Consider the following 19,772-nt stretch of genomic DNA (forward strand, 5'->3'; position numbering starts at 1 on the left):
GCAGGCCTGGCAGAAGCTCTGCCAGATGGCACGTCCTCATGCTCCTGTCTCCTGCCGAGTCCTGACTTCAGCTCCTCTTGCTCCCAGCGAGGCCAGAGCTCAGCCGCAGCACATCACCTCTGTCTCCTGGGCTCCCTTCCTGCCCTGCTTGTGGCCTGGGGTTTATGAATCGCTCCTTCCCTCACCTGGCCCAGGTCCACAAAGGCGGCCAGTCCTGGTCCCAGGGATGAGATGCCCGGATTCTGTAGCTTTGATTCAGCATCAGAACCAGGGTCTTCCCACTATTGAGAAATCCTTGCTGGGCTCTAAAACGCATCCCTCTTGCTTAAGTTACTTCCTGTGGCTTGAAAACGGGGTGGGGGGGGGTGGTGTTGGGAGCAGGCTGGGTGGAGAGGCGGCTTCAAGGAGACAGCGGGGGAGGAGAGGCCAGGCTGGAGCTGAGCCGGGAGACATGGGGCTGGCCCAGCCCGGGAGAGGAGAGAAGGGCTGTGAAATGATTCGGAAACACGGGACGGGAGTGGGAGTGGGGAGCAAACGCACTGGGGCATGGGTGGCCCAAGGCCAAAGGGTGTGCTGGCGAGAGCCCCCCAGGATTCTGACACCCTGAGGGTGAGGAAGGCCAAGGGAGAGGGTGGGGGGGTGGCTGGCTTTCATACATGAAATCTGGAAGGGTTCCATACCCACAGGGTGGGAGGCCGAGAGGGCCCGGGCCGCCCAGTTCAGTGAGATGACAGCCCCCCTTCGAGCCAGGGAAGTCAGTTCATCGCAGACTCAGGGGGGCTACTCTCTGCCCCCTCTCTGCCTTCCCTCTAGACACATCACTACCCATTTCCTGTTGTGATTTTAAGCACACACATACACACAGGCACACAAAGAAAGAGGGAGGGATAAGTGAAGCTGGCCAGCTGGACCTGGGGACTCATTTCGCAACCTTGCCGCTTACAGCCTAGGGGGCATTTTCTGCCTCCCTGCTCCTTCCCCCATGCGGCATGGTGCAGGGAAAAACTCCAGGACCCCGGAGGGCCCTTCCAGAGCATCCCCTCATACACAGTCCAAAACTAAGTGACTTCAGCAAAACCTATTTCTTTTAAAGCCTCTATGTGCAGCGGCAGAACCTGCCCTCCCCACACACACCCCTTCCCAGGGCCCCATTCCTGCAGGCTGCCCTCATTCTTTCTACGGTGAAAACATCCTCAAAGCCAGGGGAAGACAGGTCAGAGGAGCACAGCTAAGGCAATGCAGTGCTGGGGGTCGGAGGGAGCGGGTGGGGAGGGTGGGTCAGTAGACCTGACCTCCAGCCCTGCCCAGGGGCAGCCCTGCAGGGGGCTGGGCGGAGCCTCAGGTTCCCTGAGCCGGTGGTGGTCCGAGGTGAGAGGCAGAGGGGGCAGGCCAGGCCTGGCTCTAGTACTAGCGTGCTTACTGACCCCTCCGGGGCTCCGTTTCCTCAACTTGAGTCTTCTGTGGATGACTTTCCAAATGTTTGCCATGGTTACGTACAGCTTACACGATCATTTACCTGCTGATTCTGTAAGTCAACTCACTTGTTTCTTATTTTGCTGCATCCTGAGCAATCTACAGAATCATAGACTTGATGTGCTAGTTACAGGAGTTTCCTAATGGGCATTACATAAAAACATAACTACAACAATAAAAAAATGCACGTCCACATACCACCTAAAATCAAGGCATCCCTGCTTTGGGAAAGGCAGCATCAAAAAATGAGAGGTCAGCCTCAGTCCTCCCTAAGGATCTTCTGGCTCTCTCTACCATGTTCTCCAGTCACAGAATCAGAATCCACAGACACCTCCCCATGCTGCTGGGACAGTGGCAGAAGGGGGGAATGAGCCCTGGAATTACATCCCAGGAGGGAGGGGAAGGGGTGAGGACTCAGCCCCCAGGCCTCCCAGTCCAGGCCAGTGAAAGTCACAGACAGAGGGAGAAGTGTTGGCAGCGGGGCTCAGTTAAAGGAGGAAAGCAAGCGCGTGCACACACACACACACACACACACACACCCCTTCCAGAGCATGTGAGGAAGTTGGTCAGAGTGTGTCCCCCGACTCTTGAGGAGAACAGAAGGAAGGAGCTGGATCAAGACAGGAAAAAGCAGGGGCTTCGATCCCAGGCTGGCTCCATGGAGCCTCTCCCGGAAGCTGCACTGCCCACTGGGCATGGCAGGGTCTTGGAGGGGCCCTCTGAGGGCTCTCAGGACTCCGAGCAGGTCTGGCGCACACATGCCCTAGGACCCATGTGAAACAGGCTCACTTCCTGGCCTCCTTCCTTTTTTCTATTCTATTTCTGTTACCAGAGTTTTCTCTGGGGCAGGCTCCCCCTTCTTCCCACACCAGCAAGCAGGCTCTCTCTGCCTCTCGGCCTCTGGGCCCCAGCACCTCTCAATTGTCAGACTCCTCCCTCCTGCATGGGGCTCCCTCCCAGGGGTGCAGTGATGGTCATGGTCATAGCTGGGAATGGGATGATTGCAGGGAGGGCTCCCCTAGGGGGCAGAGAGAAAGCAGGAGAAAGCAGCAGCCTTTCTTCTTCGTCCCCCTCGGGGAGCTAATTACAGGCCAGCAGCCCACTGCACAGGTGAGTGCCTGGGACCAGCCACCCGCACACCAGGACAGGCCACTCAGCTTCTCCTGGGAAGGGGCTGAACTAGGGATGGGGGAGGGTGCTAGGGGAGAGACACTTCCGACATCCTCATCTCAGGGCCCATAATTAGTCTGTGGGATGAGAGCAAAACAACTATCCTCAGGGTGACAGCCAGACATTCAGGCGGCATGGGGCGTGGGGTGGGGGCAGGGAGGAGGGACAGAGGCTGGGGCAATGGGAACCCACTCGTCCACCCCACCAGCATTTCTCCCTGGAACCTTGGTCTGTTCCTGCCTCCTGGACTCTGCCCCAGAGGGGCCCAATGAATCTAGCCGACTGGGAGGCAAGGCTCTGTTTGCCAAGGGAGGGGTACCTGCCTGAGCTTATTTCCTGCTTCTCCTTTGGAGGAAGGCAGGAGAGGGGCCCAGGCCAGAGGAAAAGCCGAGAAGTTTCCCATCAGGGCACCCTCGCCAGCCGCCTACCCACGAGCCCATCGTCTGGCCCTGAGGCAGGGCCAGGGAGGGAGCTGCCAGAGCTGTTTGCCCAGACAGGCCTGTTGGGTGGGGCCGTCGACAAGGAGCAGAGAGGGGGCAGCTGTCTTCTGGGGTCTCGCCCCGTGCTACCCTCTCTGCCATTGGGTTCCCTGATCTGCCCACCCCTTGAGAGGTCCGCCAACCAAGTGTGGCAGCCCCCAGCCCAGCATTCCAAAGAAGACATGTCCGATCACAGGCGAGCATTGGTGACCGACAGCCCAAAGACACCACCGGGATGCTCTGGAGGAGCTGGAGCCGAGGTGGGGACCAGAGGGTGAGGCCGCGGATGGTGAGGGCTCTTGGGAACCCCTGCTAGTCCAGAACTAAGTCCACGAGTCATCATACAGGGAGGCAATGAAGAACTTAAAGATCTTCCAGCAAGATTCACAATCCTAAACCTTGTGGGTTGTCCCTCGCTTTCACTTCACTTGATCGGCTCTGGACAGGCAAGCTCAGACCCATGATGCAGATTAGGAAATCAAAGCAGGAACAGGGAATTCTGATTTACTCAAGGTCACAGATCAAGGTACCCTCCCTCCCCGGGGTCAGATCAACCTAGGCCAGATCGTCCCCCTCCTCCCTGCGGTGCGCTTCCCAGAAATGTAATGGTGCCAGGTGTTCCGTTTGTTTCTGTAACAGCATCTGAGAAGAGCAGGGATGCCGCAGGCAGCGGATCTATACCCTGGCCCCATCCCCAGGTAGGCCCCTTCGTCCACTCCGAAGACAGTAAGGACAGCTCAGGGACGGAGTTTGAATGGAAACATCCCAGAGGTCTTAAAACCTTCCTGGGGCCCCAGTGCTCTCTGCTCCTTCTCTAGTCTCATTCACTGCCACAAAGTCCCCCAAAGAGCCTCAGGACCCCCACACTCACCCTGCAGCAGTGGGTCCATTCCGATGATGTCCCCAAGGAAAATGACGGAACATGGAGATAGACCCGCCAGGCCCTGGCATCTCTGCCCTCAGCCACAAGCTAGCAAGGGTGTGCCTGGGCCCCAGGCCCTTTGTTTCCCTTGCCCCGGCTCCTGCTCCATGGGAAAGCCCCTCTGCGGTCTAATCAACACTCTTCTCTCTGAGAAGGGACAGTCCCTGGTCCCTGGAGATTGACCATTCTTCGCCCCCTTAGCCCTCTTCCTTGGCCCTGGCCCAAAAATCAGGAACCATCTAGAGACCCAGCTCAGAGAGAGGGAAGGAAGCAGAGCCGTCAGTCCGCCCCCGTCCTCCAGTAGGTGTCATCTCGTGCAGCCCCCTGCCTTGGCCTCAGTCATAAATAAGGGCTTCTTATTTAGACTCCTGCCCCAGACAGGGGTCATCCTGGCTAACCCTCCGCCTCTGTCCTAGGCAGGCTCCAGCTTGCCCCATCCTCCCCGCCCTCCGCCGCTCTCCAAGCTGGGAGCAGGCGACTCACGGTGCAGGCTGAGGGAGATGTTGATGGTGTGCTCATCCACGAAGCCCTTCAGGCCAGGCATGCGGGCACACTTGAGCTGTGTCTGGGCAGCGCTGTCCCCAACATGCACCCAACACACAGTCTCGTTGGCGTAGCTGAAGTCCATGGCTGTGGTCTGCCGTGTACTAGTGGGCGTGATGGTAGACACCTGGGCCCCACTCAGGTACGTGGCCAGGATGTTCTGGGAGTTGGCAATCAGCAGCACAGGGGGCCGGTCTACCGGCTCTATAGACGGAGGAGAGAAGGCGCGATGCGGCAAAGGGCTCTAGGACTTCACTGCCGTCCCCCCTCAGGGAGCAACATGGGGGCCCTCTAGTGCCACGGCCACAGGGGACGCCACCTACCGTTCTTGGCCTTGCAGGAGCGGTTGTCTGGCTGCAGCAGGTACCCTTCCACACATCCACACGTGAAGGAGCCGTCCGTGTTGGTGCAGAGCTGGCTGCAAGTGCCATACACTGAGCACTCGTCAAAGTCTGCCAGGAGAGGGCGAGAGCGGGGTCACCTCCCGTGTAACGAGGGCAAGGAAGTGGGTGCCCGCAGACCCCACCCGCGGGGCTGTCTATCCTTACTGGCTACTTTGGAGGACAACGTGGCAGAATCTATCACAGGGAGAGATGTGCAAACTTTATCACCTAGCAAGTCCGGGCTTGGAATCTGTCCTAGTGAAACAGCCGCACATGCGCACATCGTCCGTTCATTCAGAAAAGATTTCTTGAGGACCTGCTCGATGCCAGGTACCGTCCTAGGCTCTGAGGATGCAGCCGTGAATAAAATATATTCCAACTGCTGCCCTCACGAAATTTAAATTCTGATAATAAATGAATCATTGGTATTTCGGTAAGAAACAAAACAAAAAAGGAAATTATATGTTAGAGGGGCTAGTGCAGTGGAAAGTGACTGGTGGGAAGAATATTAAGCAGAGATGGGGGTAGAGAACGCAGGCACCGGGTTGTGATTTTAGGGATGGCCTCCTGAGAAAGTGGCATTCGTGCAAAGAGCCGAGGGAGGTAAATTTAAAACAAGAGGACGCACTGTTTGTGACAGGGAGAAATCGGAACACCTCACTCCCCAGTAGGGAGACGGCCAAGTAAACTGCGGTAATAGTCATACTGCATAGTGATTTCTAGAAGAACGAGGGAGATCTCTACATTTTAATACGGAAACATCTCTAGAGCATACTGAGTGACAAAGGGAAGAAAGGTACGTAGAGTGCGGTATTTATGTGAGAAGAGCACACGCACATAAACGATACTTTCCATTCGATTATCTGTGAGTACATGCATACCCGTGTACAGAAAAAGGCCTGGAGAGAGAGGCAGCAAACTGATCCATAGCACAGCTGACCTCCGGAGAAGGGAAAGGGAGCAGAGCTGAAGAGGATTTGTCAAGGCAGACTTTGGTTTTATCTGTAATGCTTCAAGGTTTTTATAAGAAAACCCACCTATCTGACCCATGAGCTTCTAAGAGGAATTTGGAAATCTGGTGGCAGCAAGTGGTCGGGGCTCACAGTCACGCCCTGAGGCCGCAGGCCGTGCAGCCAGGCCGCCTCTCCCGTACCTTCCGTCTCGTTTTTCCTCCTACTCGCTGGCCCTGCCCCACGTCCGTCCCCCAGCCAGCACACACGGACACACAAGCGTGTGCACTCACATACCTTTGCAGGTCTTGCCATCTGCCTGCAGCTGAAAGCTGTTGTTGCAGTAGCAGGTGGGCCCGTTGAGTGTGGGGACACAGTGGTGCTGGCAGCCCAGCTGAGAACAGGGTCCTTGGAGCTCTGTGTGGGGGCAGGCAACACGCCCTCAGGCCTTCAGACCGGGCGGCCACACCCAGACTGCCACCTTCCCCCGACTCCTGTCAAGCCTTGGGAAACCACTTCCGAGGCCCGCCACGTTGGAGATGGAAGAGGCTTCAGGAATCATCTAATATATTTTGCAAGTGAGGAAACTGAGACCCAGGGAGGGTATAAGATGGGCCCAAGGTCCCATAGCCAATTATGGCTTAGAGACCATAGCTGCCTGCTCTGGTTGCTCTGGACTCCCTTGTCCCCGTGGAGAGGGGTTCCGGCAGTTGCTGGGGTCAACAGGGAGCGAGGACAGTAAGTCTCAGCTCCTTCATGTGCCTCTTATCTGCACGGCCCAGGAACTACAATGCTGGCTTCGGGGCTGAGGGTGAGGAGTGGGCAGGGGATGGGGTCTTTCCCCTCAGGATCCGAGTTCTGGTCTGGAAGCACCCCTCCAGCCCATCCCTTAAGCCCTGGAGGCATCAGAGAGAAGGTCCAAGGTCCAGGTGGAAAATGGGAGGAGGAGCAAAACTGGTTCCCTCAGGACCTTTCTCTAATCTTCCTCCTGCCACTGACCCACTTCCACAGGGGAGACAGAAGGGAATGAGACAGGAGGGGGAAGAGGTGGGAGAACAGCTGCCCCCCCCAGACCAGCGACCCAATTAATGGCCTTGCGTGGGGCCAGGCGGCCTGGCCACAAAGACCCCTTTGTCCAGCTGCCTCACACCCCCGCTTCGCCCCCACCTAGGAGAGAGAGCTGCCCGAGATGCTAAGATGTTTAGAGGCATTAAGCCTGCCAGGAGGAGCTGCGATGGGGGGCCAGGCCCCAGTTATTTCTTCTCCTCTCTGCCTCCACCCGGGAGCCCAAAGGTGCTGCCTGGCCAACCTTTCCCCACAAAGGGGGGCCAGGGATGATATTGTTTGTTCTGGAAAATCTAGACAAGAATTTCTCTTCTGGGCACGTGGCAGGAGGATAAGGAGGCCCAACTTCTCTAATAGCAGAGACGGGAGCTCAAACCCTAGGTTCTCATGGTTCTTCGTTGTCTTTTGCTGCTGACAAAGTATTCAAAAGGAATCGAACTTGAACACGCAGCATGCGGTGAGATGCGATGGGCACGGTCATTAAAGTCAGCCCCTAGGCCCGAGCTCCGAATCCCGTTCCAGGAGCTCTAGACAAAAACATGCAAACTCGACCCAAGGAAAGGATAAAAATCTTCCACAGACTCCTTGCTCCACACTCCCTGCCCTCAGTGAAAAGGATCCAGATGTGCCTCCTCCCGCAGGCAGATGTTTCTGACGGGCATATAGGTGCAGGATGCCACCCTCACCCAGGGGCTTGCTCAGGCTCTGGACGCCTTGAGCTCAGTAGAAGGGAGAAGTCACCATTCCCTAGTCCCTGCCTCGCAGGCCTGAGGCTCTGTCTTACCGACAAATCCTCCCCCACTGCTCACGAATGACCCACGCTCCCCCTGGCCCACACGGGCTTTCAGGGGAGGAATGGTAGAGCTGCTGACCTGAGTAGAGCTGGTGACCTGAGCCGCAGAGGGAAGCGACCTACCCTCCTAACGTTTCCTCCTCGGCCTGGGCGACCTTCCCACCAAGCCACTGTAGAGTGTCTCAAAGATCTGCACTTCCCAGGGGGGAGGGCACTGGCGGGGAGGCAGGTGAACCAAACACCAAGTCCCCACCCCCAGCTTCAATCACAGCATCTGCTCTTCCCTGTTCACACTCAGGTTTCATGTAGGAAACCCTTTGAAGAAAGGATCCCACTATTTACAACAACAACGAAGTATGAAAATATTGATCTAGTGAAGAGCTCTCATTTTACAGGTGGATCCTGGGGTCCAGAGAGAGGCAGTGACTTGCCCAGGCACACACAGCCGAAGAGAAGTGCCCAGGCCAGGGCCCCTGCTGATCCCCGCAGAGTGGCTGACCAAGCCGCAAACCCCAAAGGCCTCCTGACTTAGGAGCACGGGAGCAGGACAAGGCATCATCCCCACTGAAGGTGTGAGGACAGTCCTCAGATGCTGGGCCGCCAAACCCATCACGGGCACGGCTGAGAACTCACTGCATCCATGTCCTGGGTCAGAGAGGTGGAAGAGCCCTTACCTCGGCAGTGGGGCCCCTCGTCTGAACCATCCGCGCAGTCCTGGACCCCGTTGCAGAGGCGGGACATGAGAACACACAGCTCGGTGCCCAGGCAATTGTGCTCGTTCGGCTGACATCGCTGGGCCTTACTCTGTGGACCTGGGGACACACGGAAAGGCTAGCATGAGCAAGCCAGCTACACTGGCTGTCTGGCCAGCTGTCCACTGGAGGGGGGGCGGGGGAGACGAGCAGACACCTGCACTTCTTCCATCCCAGGAGGCCTCAGGGGCTGGTTACTGTCCTCCACCTCGAGCTCTTTTATGCCATTCCCGACGGGAGCCCCACACCTGGAGGCAGCCGGGGGAGGGGAGAACTAGGCGTTCCGCAGAGCCCACTCCCCACATGCCCGGTACCCATGGATCCCAACACCTCCACATCGTATGCTTGGGAGACAGGCTGAGGTTTCGAGGTGAGAGGTTTCGATGAGCCGAGGAAAGCAGAGTCCACAGCAGGGAGGCTCACATGTTAAAGAACACCGCCTTCCCATAGCTCCCCAGCGCCCCGAGCCCGGGGCTGAGAGCCAGACCAAGTTTTCTGGAACCGCACTGTCCAACACATAGCAGCAGCCACATGTGGCTATCGAGTCCCTGAGATGTGACTAGTTCGAACTGGAAGCATAAAATACAGCCTGGCTTTGGAAGACTTAATACCCACCCCCACAACACAAAAGAATGCAAAAGATCTCATTACTAATATTCTATGATTAATATCCTGAAATAATAATATTTCAGATACATTGGGTAAAAGAAAGTTAAAATTCACTTAACTACTTCTACCTTTTCTACTTTTTATTTATTTTTATTTTTATTAAGTAGGCTTCCTGCCCAGCACAGAGCCCAATGCGGGGGCCTGAACCCACCACCCCGAGACCAAGACCCTGAGCTGATACCAAAAGTTGGACATCCAACCGCCTGAGCCACCCGGGCACCCCTACTTTTTACCTTTTCTAGTGTAGCTACTAGAAAATTTTCAAAATTGCATATGTGGCTTGCATTATATTTCTTTTTTTTTTTTTTTTTTTAAATATTTTATTTATTTATTTGACAGAGAGACAGCCAGCCAGATAGGGAACACAGCAGGGGGAGTGGGAGAGGAAGAAGCAGGCTCATAGCAGAGGAGCCTGATGTGGGACTCGATCCCATAACGCCGGGATCACACCCTGAGCCGAAGGCAGAGGCGTAACGACTGCGCTACCCAGGCGCCCCGCATTATATTTCTATTGGACAGCACCGTTCTAGATGCCTGACCCCAGAGCAGCCTGTCTGGGGAAGGATTCGGGAAGCGGCAGAGGCTGTGGCCCACTGATGATGGACCAGGGCGAGCAGGGTAGAGCTCCTCAGGGAAGCCTAAGGAGGCCACGCAGACGAGGGTGCTGGCTGAGCCCGTGGGCTGGGAGCCAGACCACCACCTACGGGCTCCCACGATGGACAGGGTGTGTGAGTGAGGGAGTGTCCACACGTGAGTGCATCTATCCACGTGTGCCTGGGGAGGCGTGCGCAGTTGGAGTCTGAGTCTGAGATTGTTTGTGAGCGTCTGGGGGCATCCGTCTGAGGTCAGGCTTCTACAACCCCGTCTGAGAGTGTCGACTCTGTGTTGCAGTGAGAATGTGTCTGTGCTGACATCTGCCTTCGCCTCGGGGCGGGGTGGGGGGATGGTCACATGGGTGCCCAGGAGGGGCTGTGTGTGAGAATCGTGGGTCTGGGAGTGTATGAGTGGGAACAGTGTGCGGATGTGTATAAGGTGGGGTTTGCATCACACTAAAGGAAGATCTGGCCCCTCTGCATGGCTTTCGTTACCCCAACATCAAGCATGAGGGTAAAAAATGTAGGGCATAAAGGTGGCATCAGTCAAGAGACTCCAGGCTGCAGCACGCTCACCATAGAAACGCTTGCAGAATATCTCTGGCCCCACCCCTCGAGGGCAGGGTATGGGGGTGAGGCAGAGAGAACTGGTGGCTCCCTTTCTGGCCCTAAAAATTACCCTGGTAATTGTGGGTGAGGGTACGGGGCCAGTGCAGGGTGAAGCTGTGGGAAAGAACAGGGGCAGACCTAGGGATGCAGGGTCTCCTAGACCACGGCCCGATCAGCCAAGCACCGAGAGGCTGAAGGTGGAGACCCCAGGACCTGCCAGCAAGTCCTCCACCCCCCACTGGCAGGGTAAAGGCTGGGTGGGGACCTTTCTCCCAGTTTAAACAGCTGCCTCTGATTACACCACTTACTGGGGCAGGGGAAGGCGGGGGTGGCGGGAAACGCACAGGGGTGGGGCTTCTGGTACAGAGACTGAGTGAGAACCAGTGTGGCCTTTGGCCTGGGAGCCGGAGGGTAGGAAGAGGACACAGCAAGACCCGGGGGCACTTATCAGGAGTCAGAAGTCTCAGAGATGCGAAAGAGCACTAAGCCAAAAGGGCAGGGAAGCCAGGCTCTCTCCTTCCAGCAAAGCTGTCCACCCAGATAGCAAAGTTGCTGGCAGGCTTGGGAGTGCAGCCGTTAACGGAGCAATCAGAGGGGCCATTGCTGAGCACATCAGACACCATGCCGGGCACTTTGAAGAGGGGGAGAATTTTAGCTGTGTCATGGACAAACAATCACAGGGCAAGGTCCACACCGGGCTAGAGATCAACTGTCCTTATCCCAAACTGCCTGGGCCAAAAGGAAAAGGTGTTTAGGGGGAGGGATCACAAAAGGTACTTACAAATCTCAGGGGCCTCATCAGATCCATCTGGGCAGTCCCTCTCACCATCACACCGCCAGCCCTTTGAGATACAGGTGATCTGGTCTCTGCAGGCAAACTGCTTGGGGCTACAAGTCTTAGGGGCTAGGAGTAAGGAAAGAAAATGAGGGTGTAAATGAAGGATGGAGGCCTTAAAGTCCCCTAGAGCTCCTCTTCCTTCCCCAGCATCAGTCCCCATCTGGCCCAGAATCTGAGCTACAGTCCAGGTGCCTAGGAGTGGCAGGTGGCTGTGGGTCGCTCCTGGAATACGGTGTGCCGGTGGTGGGGAGAGGGAAAGGATGCAGGGAACATGTTTTACAGCCCCCGACCCGGCCCCGTATGCTGCCTGTCTAGTGTGCCTCTCCTCCAGTCCTCAGGGTCAAAGCCCTCGCTGTTCTGCATTACTCTGGTTTCAGATACCAGCAGCCCCAGCTTTGCTGACTGAGAGTGATGGTAAAGGATGGGGCATTTAGGCCTTTGACATGTGTTCTCTTTATCTTCCTTTCCCTCCCACTAGAAGCCCAGAACTGCCTTTTTTTTTTTTTTTTTTTTTTGAGTAAGCTCTCCATTCGACATGGGGCTCGAACTCATGACCCTGAGTTGCACGCTCTACTGCTCTTTTCTAGCCTCCCTGCTCGGTGTGCCCTCTGGGACACTCCTGGTCCCTGAAACCCATCACCCTGCCCATCTCCAAGTCCTAACCACCAGCCCTCCAGACAGGAAGTGTTGGGGGGGATGCCTTTGGTACAGCAGTGACTCGGAGAATGTATCAGCAGAAGTACGGGAGGGCATGGCAGGGCAAAGTGGGGGGCTCCCTGCCTCCATCTCCATTCTCTAAAGACACAGCCTCCCTTGGTGGTTAGACTTGAGGGAGGACTTTCAGTAGATGTCGCAAGATAAGAGGCACCCGAGATTGCTCAGGATGCGAGATCCGAGGCAGGAGGATGACTGGGGTGGCCTAAAGGAGCTGGTTTCAGCCCAGGATGTCTTTGGCCTATCCTTCACCCCCACCAGCCTTCCTCTGCTCCTACTGAGATTTCTTACTGCCTTCTTCAAGGACGAATTAAGAATGGTAACAGTAACTCTTATTGTGGGCTCAGCATGTACCGGAACTGCGGTAAACCAGTTCTTCCCATGTATCATCTCATTTAATCCTCTCCACAATATGACAAAACAGGTAATGCTAATACCACCATTTCATAGATGAGGAAACCGAGCCCCAGAGAGGGTGGGGTCACATAGCAGGCAAGTGACAAAACCAGGACTGAAACCAGTTGAGCCAACTCTATGCTTTTAACCAGTGCAGTCCACATCCGTCTTCCCTCTCCCACCGAGAGACACTCGGAGCTGTTCCTTCCAACCTCATCACCATGTCCTCCATGGGAAGAAAAGTCCCTGACTCTCCCTCGTCCCCACCCAGGGCTGGGTTCCCAGTCTCCCAGCCCTCCGTCGCCTTTTGCTCAGTCTGTGATCCATTCCATCTCTATTCAGCTGGCATGCACTGAAGACCAGCCCTGCGCCAGGTACTGCACGAGGCACTGGGCTGCCAAGGAGGAGTGAGGTGCCCCTTGGGAGCCCCAGCCCCCCCTGGGAAGACAGCTGTACACAACTAACTCAAATGCAGGGCAGAGTGAGCTCAGGGCTGGGACAGAGCATAAATAAAGTATGTCAGGGCTCCAAGCAGGGAGGGATAGAGTCTGAGGAGGGCCACACGGAGATGATGTCCTCCCTCCCTAACCCCCATCTCTGGCAGACGGGACTGCACTCAGGCCCCTGGCCAGGAGGAGAGCCGAGTTCAGGAAACACATCAGGGATGGCCTGGCCAGGCTCCCCCACCCGCGGCGTCCCCCTCCCCTACCTCCCACCCTGAGCAGGGAATAAAGGCCCCTTGAGGAGGTGGATAATGCTGAGTTCATTGCCCCACTGGGCCAGCTGTGAGGTCTTCCCGGGGAACAGCCCGCCAGCCTCGTTAGCATGCCGGAGACCGGTCCTCTTCCCCTGGCCAGCCGAGACTGCCTGGCGGGGGGGGGGGGGGGGGGGGGGGGTAGAAGGGGCTGGAATGGGACTAAAGGCAGATGGGCTGTTTGGAGTCCAGAAATGCCCCCCATGCCACCCCCACCCCTTTACATGGACTTAGTCCATGCCCCCACTCCTCCCCAGGGGAGAACTCATAGCCCCGTGAGGTCACTGGTTGGCCACTCCAACCTCCCCTCCGTTCCATGTCCCGGCCACGATCTCCCCTCCATTGGCCTTCACTTTGCTCCCCCCCAGCTGTCCCCCACCCCCACTTTTGGCCTGAACTCGGCAGAGGAAACAGCAGCTGGCAAACTCCGAAAGCTGGAATGAGAGAGATTCACAAACCAGATGTGCTCTTGCGGAGGGAGGGGAGTGGGGGATGGGGGGAGGGAAAGGAAGAGGAGCACTCAGGGCCCTGGTCCCACAGCAGCACCTCTTCGGGCCCAGGGCAGAGGGACTTGGGGGCGCTGCACTGCTCCCAAGGGACAGGGCAGCACAAGGATCTTGGAGAGATATGTGAGAGCACTTCCTTCCTGTCAGGGATGGTGGAGAAAGCCCCAGGAATCTGGAGTTTGAAGGCTGAGGCCTGTCTTTGATTTCCTTCAGGGGGAGTGGGGAGGAAAGAAACAAATAACCTACTTTGGGGCAGTCTACACAGCCAAGAGAAGCCTCCCTCTGAGGTGGGAGGGAGCTGCAGTGGGGGTGGGTAGGGCACTTGTAATCTGCTTAGAACTGCCAGCCAACCCCACGCCCCTCAGCTGAGCCTTCTGCATCTGACGCCAGCACCCAAAAGGCCCATCTTTGTGGCCTGCCGCTTAGGTGGGGGAACAACAGGGCCCCAAGTTCAGGAGCAACCAGCCGCTGGCCTCCCCTTCCTCCCCACCTCATGAGAACTGGGGCTTCCTAATGATATGAGCTCACACTTTTCAACCTGGTCACTGTGCGTCAGCCACTGATCTGAAACACTTTGTGCATGTTAACTCATTTAAATCCTCACAACCCTGGGAGGTGGGGTACTGTTGCGATCTCCATCGTACAGATGAGGAAACTGAGGTACAAAGTGATTTAGTAACTGAACAAACAGGTGGTTTCCTCACTGGCCATGAGGATGGGGCCAGATGAAAAAGGATGAAGAAAAGGAACCGACAGGGAGAATATCTTGGTTCTCCGGCAATAGGAGTGGGGAAAGAGATTGCAGGGGGTGGCAGCGACCTTCAGGGCTCCTTGGAGAGGAGGGGGTGGTGGAGGAGGCAGAGAGGGACAAGATCGGAACAGAGAGGGAAGACAGAGGAAGGAGAATAAGGAGGAGAGGACTGGAGAGGGAGGAGAGTGAGCGAGGTTGCAGCGAGAACGCCAGGACACAGGGGCCGTCTGTTCTCAGCTTTGCCTGGAGATGAATGTGACCGCCATGCTAACTCTGGCCAACACCCCTGCCCCCCCTCAAACCCAGGCACCCAGCCCAGCCATGGCCCCCAGGGCCACCAAGCTGGAGCCAGGACAGGAGGTGTAGGCTTGGGTGTGTGTCCAGACACAACACGGACCCCACTGCCCTGCTTGAGCCTTGGCTGTCGTCCTCTGTCCATTCTGGGACCTTGGGAGTGGGGTGGGGAAGGGGGGGTAAGAGTGCCTGGCCAGAGAAGAGAGGATGACAGGAAAGAACAGACCCTGAGGGAGTCTTCTCCAGAGGAGGAGACCTATCCATTGATCCCGGTGGGAGCAGTGAGGGTGAGGAAGGGAGCTGAGACCTCAGATGGTGCTTCTTCCTAAAAGACCAGGAGACTTGAGGCCAGGAAAGCGTGAAAGAGACCCTTGAGGCCCTTTTTAAGAGCAGACAGAGCGGAGGGAGCGATAGGCTGTGCTGGCCCGGGGATATTTTCTAAAGGGAACCACATGAGATATCTAAGGGAACAGAGGAGCCAGGGGTGGCCAGGGGCTGGGGGGCAGAGCCTGCAGGAATCTAAGCTTTCAAACATATGGGGGTGGGGCAGCAGGGCCTCCCAGACCCAAACCGAGAGCTTTTCACTGAATTTTATGTATTTTGGGTGTTACCCGGTGGCTCCTTCCCGCAGCTCAGTGAGGCTCAGACACATTTTTGTCATTCCTGAGTCTGGGCCTCTGCTTTGCGGCCTGGACAGACGTACAGACGGGATGGCTTGGACTGCCAGGGGAGGGGAAGGGTCTCCCCCTCCATCCTGAGTCAATATTGACTCAGCAGGACGTTAGCCTGACCAGTGACCTCCCCACCATCTTTTCCTTTCCCCACAAGTAAAATTCAGACCCCTCGAATGCCTCCAGAGGTCATCATATATCTCTCACCAGGCCTTTATAAGCCCTCTCCACCTACCCCCCGACACACACACATGGCTTATGCTCGGCAGAAGAAGTTCTAAGCTCCTGACCTATTCCCCACACCTTTCTCCAGTTCTCAGGTCTTAAGGAAGTTCTGCCAGAAGTCTAACCTCCCCCTTTCCTTCTGAAATATCTCCTTTCCCCTGTTACTCAGCCCACAAAGGATATCAAGTTCCCTTCCTCCAGAAACATTCTCTCCAAAACCCATTCCTAAACTTAGTGGAGGGGGAAGAAGAGAGAGAAGTTTGGAGAAAAGCGGAGGGGGAACTGCAGAATGGGACATTCTGACTCTGACCTGGGAGGGGGAGAATAACTCCAAAATGATGAGGTGGGAACTGGAGAGCATGTGGGAAAGCCCAGGAGGGACGCCTATTCCCAGGTAGTTTTGGGGATACCAACAGGCCTGGACGGAGGTGGATGGAGACAGGCAGAGACAAATTAAGCAATGGAGACCAAGAAAGATGGAGAATACCTCAAAGGGTGGACAACCAGAGAGAGATGAACCGAGAGGGTGAGAGACGGAGGTCCCGAGAGGCCAAGACAGCACACACCAATGACAGCAGACGGAGGAAAAATAGACAGGAAGGGGTCTCAGCCCAGAAGTTGCTGAGATAATGGCACCGTTGTCTTGGGATGGACCCAGAAAATAATAAGCCCCCTGAGACTCAGCATATATACCTGATTTAGGGAGACAGAGTCCCTGCCCTAGCAGTGTGTGACCCAAGGGATACTCAGAACAGGGGTTAAAGCCTCCCACAGAATAGGGAGGTGGCGGAAGAAGACTGGAGCTCTTTAACCAGGGAAGCCAAGGCCTGGGAGAGACTCTCATCTCCCCTGAGGGAGCAAGAGGTACAAATATCTCTCCCCCCCACTCTCCCTCACCTCTTTCCTAGGGAGGTTTTACACTGGTGCCTGGGGCCACAGCACCGGAAGCACTCCAGAGCCAACTGCTTCCTTCTCCAAACAATGCAGGATCCTGCTAACCGGGCTGAAATCTGGGACTGAACACAGTGGGGTGGGACTAAGTTCTCCAAATGCTCAAATCCGGCACCCAGCGCCCCCAGGTCAAGGACCTTGCATGGCCCCAATCAACTGCACCCACATTCCCCAAGGGCAATGAACTCCCCCTGCAATCCAGAGCCAGACGGCTTGAATGCTGGCGAGTCCACAGAGTGAGGGAACCCCGACAAGAGACTACTGAAGGGTAATCAGCTTGGGGTTCTGATGTGCAAAGGCTAAGACGGCAGCAGGAGGAAAGAAAGTTAGACTTGAGTAAAGAAGGGCTTCCTAGAGGAAGGAATTTGGAAGAGGTGGGGGGATGTGGACAGGGTCTGGCTCTGGTCAGGACCCCAGCTGACATCCTTAAGAAGCTCAGTGACAGTGGAGAGGGTGGGGGCAAAAATATATATATATGGAGAAAATGGAGGAAGGGGGAGCAAGACTGGATGAACAGGAAGTCTTGTGAAGCAGCCTTGAACATCAAAATACCCCTCCCATCCCCAAATCAATGCGCTACACATTGCCGCTTTGAAAGACCAGGGGGAAGGAAGGTGTTCAGGGATCTGGGTCTGGCTGGGGAAAAAAGGAGTTTGGAACCTTCTTTCAGAGAGCCAGGAGGCAAACACCTCAGCCTCTTAACTCACTTCAACTGTGCCGCTTGTCTGATAACTAACTGGTAATACACTGGCTCAAGGGGGTGTGTGGAGAGAAGGAGGCAGTCGGCCTTCCCTGAGCCTGGTCTGCTGGGGCTGCCCTTCCCATACCAAGATGTGCTGAATCTCAGCAGGGTCCTCAATAACCCCTTTGCTCATCCCCCACCTCATCTGTTTACCCAACCTCCCTGGTAGCAACTACACTCAATTTTGCTTACTAGTGGGGTGACACTGCTCCCCAAAGAGAAGGGACCCCTGTGCGAGTTCAGGCACAGCTGACAAAGCAGAAGAGGTGGGGAAGGCCCCTAGCGCTGTTCCTGTAGGGGAAAGCAGCAAGGCCAGTGATAGCAGCAGAGAGGAAGGTTAGACATTAAGGTATCTGGGATCAGGAGGTTTCCTTCTTTGGAAAGCAAAGAACGTTCCATGTCTGTGGGCCCAAGGCATGAGGGCAGGGGTAGAGATAAGAGAATCCTCCAAGCTGCCCTGGTTAGCACTGGCCCTACAGGTCTGTGCAACTCCCCTTCCCACCCTTCGAGTGGGGGTGGGACCAATGATTCATGTTCCCATTCCCAAGGTAAGAGCAGCAGAGTGTGTCTGGGGAGGGGTCCTCTTCCTGGGACTTTGGATACGGTTTAGTTTGAGCTGGGTTACAGCTGTGGGCTCAGTGGAAATTTTAAGAAAGGGTAGTAGACAGTTAAGGAGAACATGACCAGTATCTCCCACTTCCACCCACCACCAAACAACCTATAGCACGGTAAATAGAACCATCTTAGAACCTTGGGGGTGAAGCAACCTGGCACCCTTCCTGAATGGGCTGGGGACCTTTTCTGCTTTCCACAGAGACCCCTCTTGTTTCTGCCTAACTCCATCTACCCTCCATCATGGGGTTCCTGATGGGACTCTCTACATTTTTTTTCTATTTCTCCTAGAAGTCGTGCACCTGAACCTCTCTGCCTTAATTTCCCCTTCCACCCCACAGGGTTGAGAAAAAGAGGAAAGAACATGTGTAACAAGGAAGTCATGGACTAGGGCTGCCTGTGAGGGCTGGTCTAGAGAATATTCAGGAAAGAGCCTCTTTCCTCCTCTTGGGCAGATAATTGAGGTAGTGGCAGGGAAGGGGACAGACAGTCCCCAAGAGGCATCATTGGGGGTCACTGAAAATACTGTCTTTGTGGACACAGTTACTTCCTGACCCCCTAACCTCTCTCGTCTAACTGAAATAAGTTGGGGGGAGGGGAGGAGAGGGAGAGATAATCTGGTTTCAGAGAAAAACTTTCCCAATCCCAACCTGGCAAAATTCAGAAGATGGAGGAGGGGTGCACGATGGTATTGGGCCCAGTTTTCCCCCTGGATGGAGGGACTAAGCTGACGGGAAGGGATGAGATCCCACCCTCCTCATTCAGGGGCCCAGCCCAGCCCAACCCCATGATCCCAGCTCAAAGCTTGGGCAAGACTTGAACCAGTGACTCACAAGGAAAAGAAAAATAGCTGACATACAGGGGGAAAGGGGGCACCTCATTTCCCCAAAAGGACTCTTTTCTAGCCAAAGCCTAATTGCAGTATGCAAAGTGTGTGTGTGTATGGGGGTGGGGGGAGATGGGGAAATGATGGAGATAATAAACACATTTATTAAAGGAGCAGGGAATTGAGGGGCAGGGGCATAGCCATAACCCCCATCCAACCTCCAACTCTCCTTCCAGTCCAAACTGTGATCAAGCCAGAAGTCAGGGAGAAAGCAGCCTTCCTCCTCCCTCCCACCTCAGCATTCCAGGCCATTCTCCAGTCCCCTTCCCCAATGATGACATCTGACGTTTTTCATCTCAAAGCTCCCAGGAATTAAGAAGGAAAATTCAAAGTCACATAGCATCGCTGCACCCCCCCCCCAACACAGCGCTATCCAGGCTACTGACAGAGGCCCCGAGAGGGGGAAGTGCCCACTTAGGAACCCAGGCGGGCAGCCCCGCTGGATCCTGGACCCAGGCCTCCAAGCCTGGTCTCCCGGGCCCAGATTCCACACCCAAGCAGGGGGCCCTCCCCGAGGCCCTCCCTCTCCCCACCCACAGCCTTCCCGGGCCTGCCTGCCCTCTGCCCAGCAGGGCAACCCTGACCCAGCTCCCCTTCCAGATTCAGAGCCACTGCAAAAGCCCCCCCCCCCCCGCCCCCTTTTGCAGCCGTACATTGCAAATCCGGATTCCTTCACATTTCAGATGGGGGGGGGTGGAGGATGTAGGGGAAGCGGAGGCCCTCCCCAACCAGATATAGGAAGAGAAGGCCTCTCGATCCCAGAATCAGAAAAAAGGGGAGCCCTCTTCTCCCTTCCCAGGCCTCTGGTCTTTGTTTGGGCTGGGGGGTCCCGGAAGCATCATTTGCCCAGGGCCCCCATCCTCCAAATCGGACCCCCATCCCCGCCCCCAGTCGGGCCGCTGCTGTGTCAGCTGGACTGGGATAACAAAAGGCACCCCCTCCCGCGTCTCCCTTCCCCATCTGAGCGCAGGAGTGGGGGCTGGGGAGTGGGTGTCCCCAGGGGTCCAAGGGGGCCGCGGAATCTCACTCAC

The 19,772-nt window shown here is 56.0% G+C and overlaps 1 protein-coding gene across 1 annotated transcript in view; it reads right to left on the reverse strand.

Moving 5' to 3' along the window:
- The window catches only part of LRP1 (LDL receptor related protein 1), a 79,767-nt gene that overhangs the window by 59,442 nt on the left and 553 nt on the right, over nt 1-19,772 (reverse strand). The window contains exons 2-6 of the mRNA XM_026500211.4: nt 11,183-11,305; nt 8,453-8,590; nt 6,218-6,337; nt 4,911-5,039; nt 4,528-4,791 (exon numbers count right to left, since the gene is read on the reverse strand). Coding sequence (XP_026355996.2) covers nt 4,528-4,791; nt 4,911-5,039; nt 6,218-6,337; nt 8,453-8,590; nt 11,183-11,305 — 774 coding nt within the window. The remainder of the gene's footprint in view (nt 1-4,527; nt 4,792-4,910; nt 5,040-6,217; nt 6,338-8,452; nt 8,591-11,182; nt 11,306-19,772) is intronic.

Source organism: Ursus arctos, unplaced genomic scaffold (genome assembly GCF_023065955.2).
Source record: "Ursus arctos isolate Adak ecotype North America unplaced genomic scaffold, UrsArc2.0 scaffold_21, whole genome shotgun sequence".
NCBI classification, from domain to species: Eukaryota; Metazoa; Chordata; class Mammalia; order Carnivora; family Ursidae; genus Ursus; species Ursus arctos.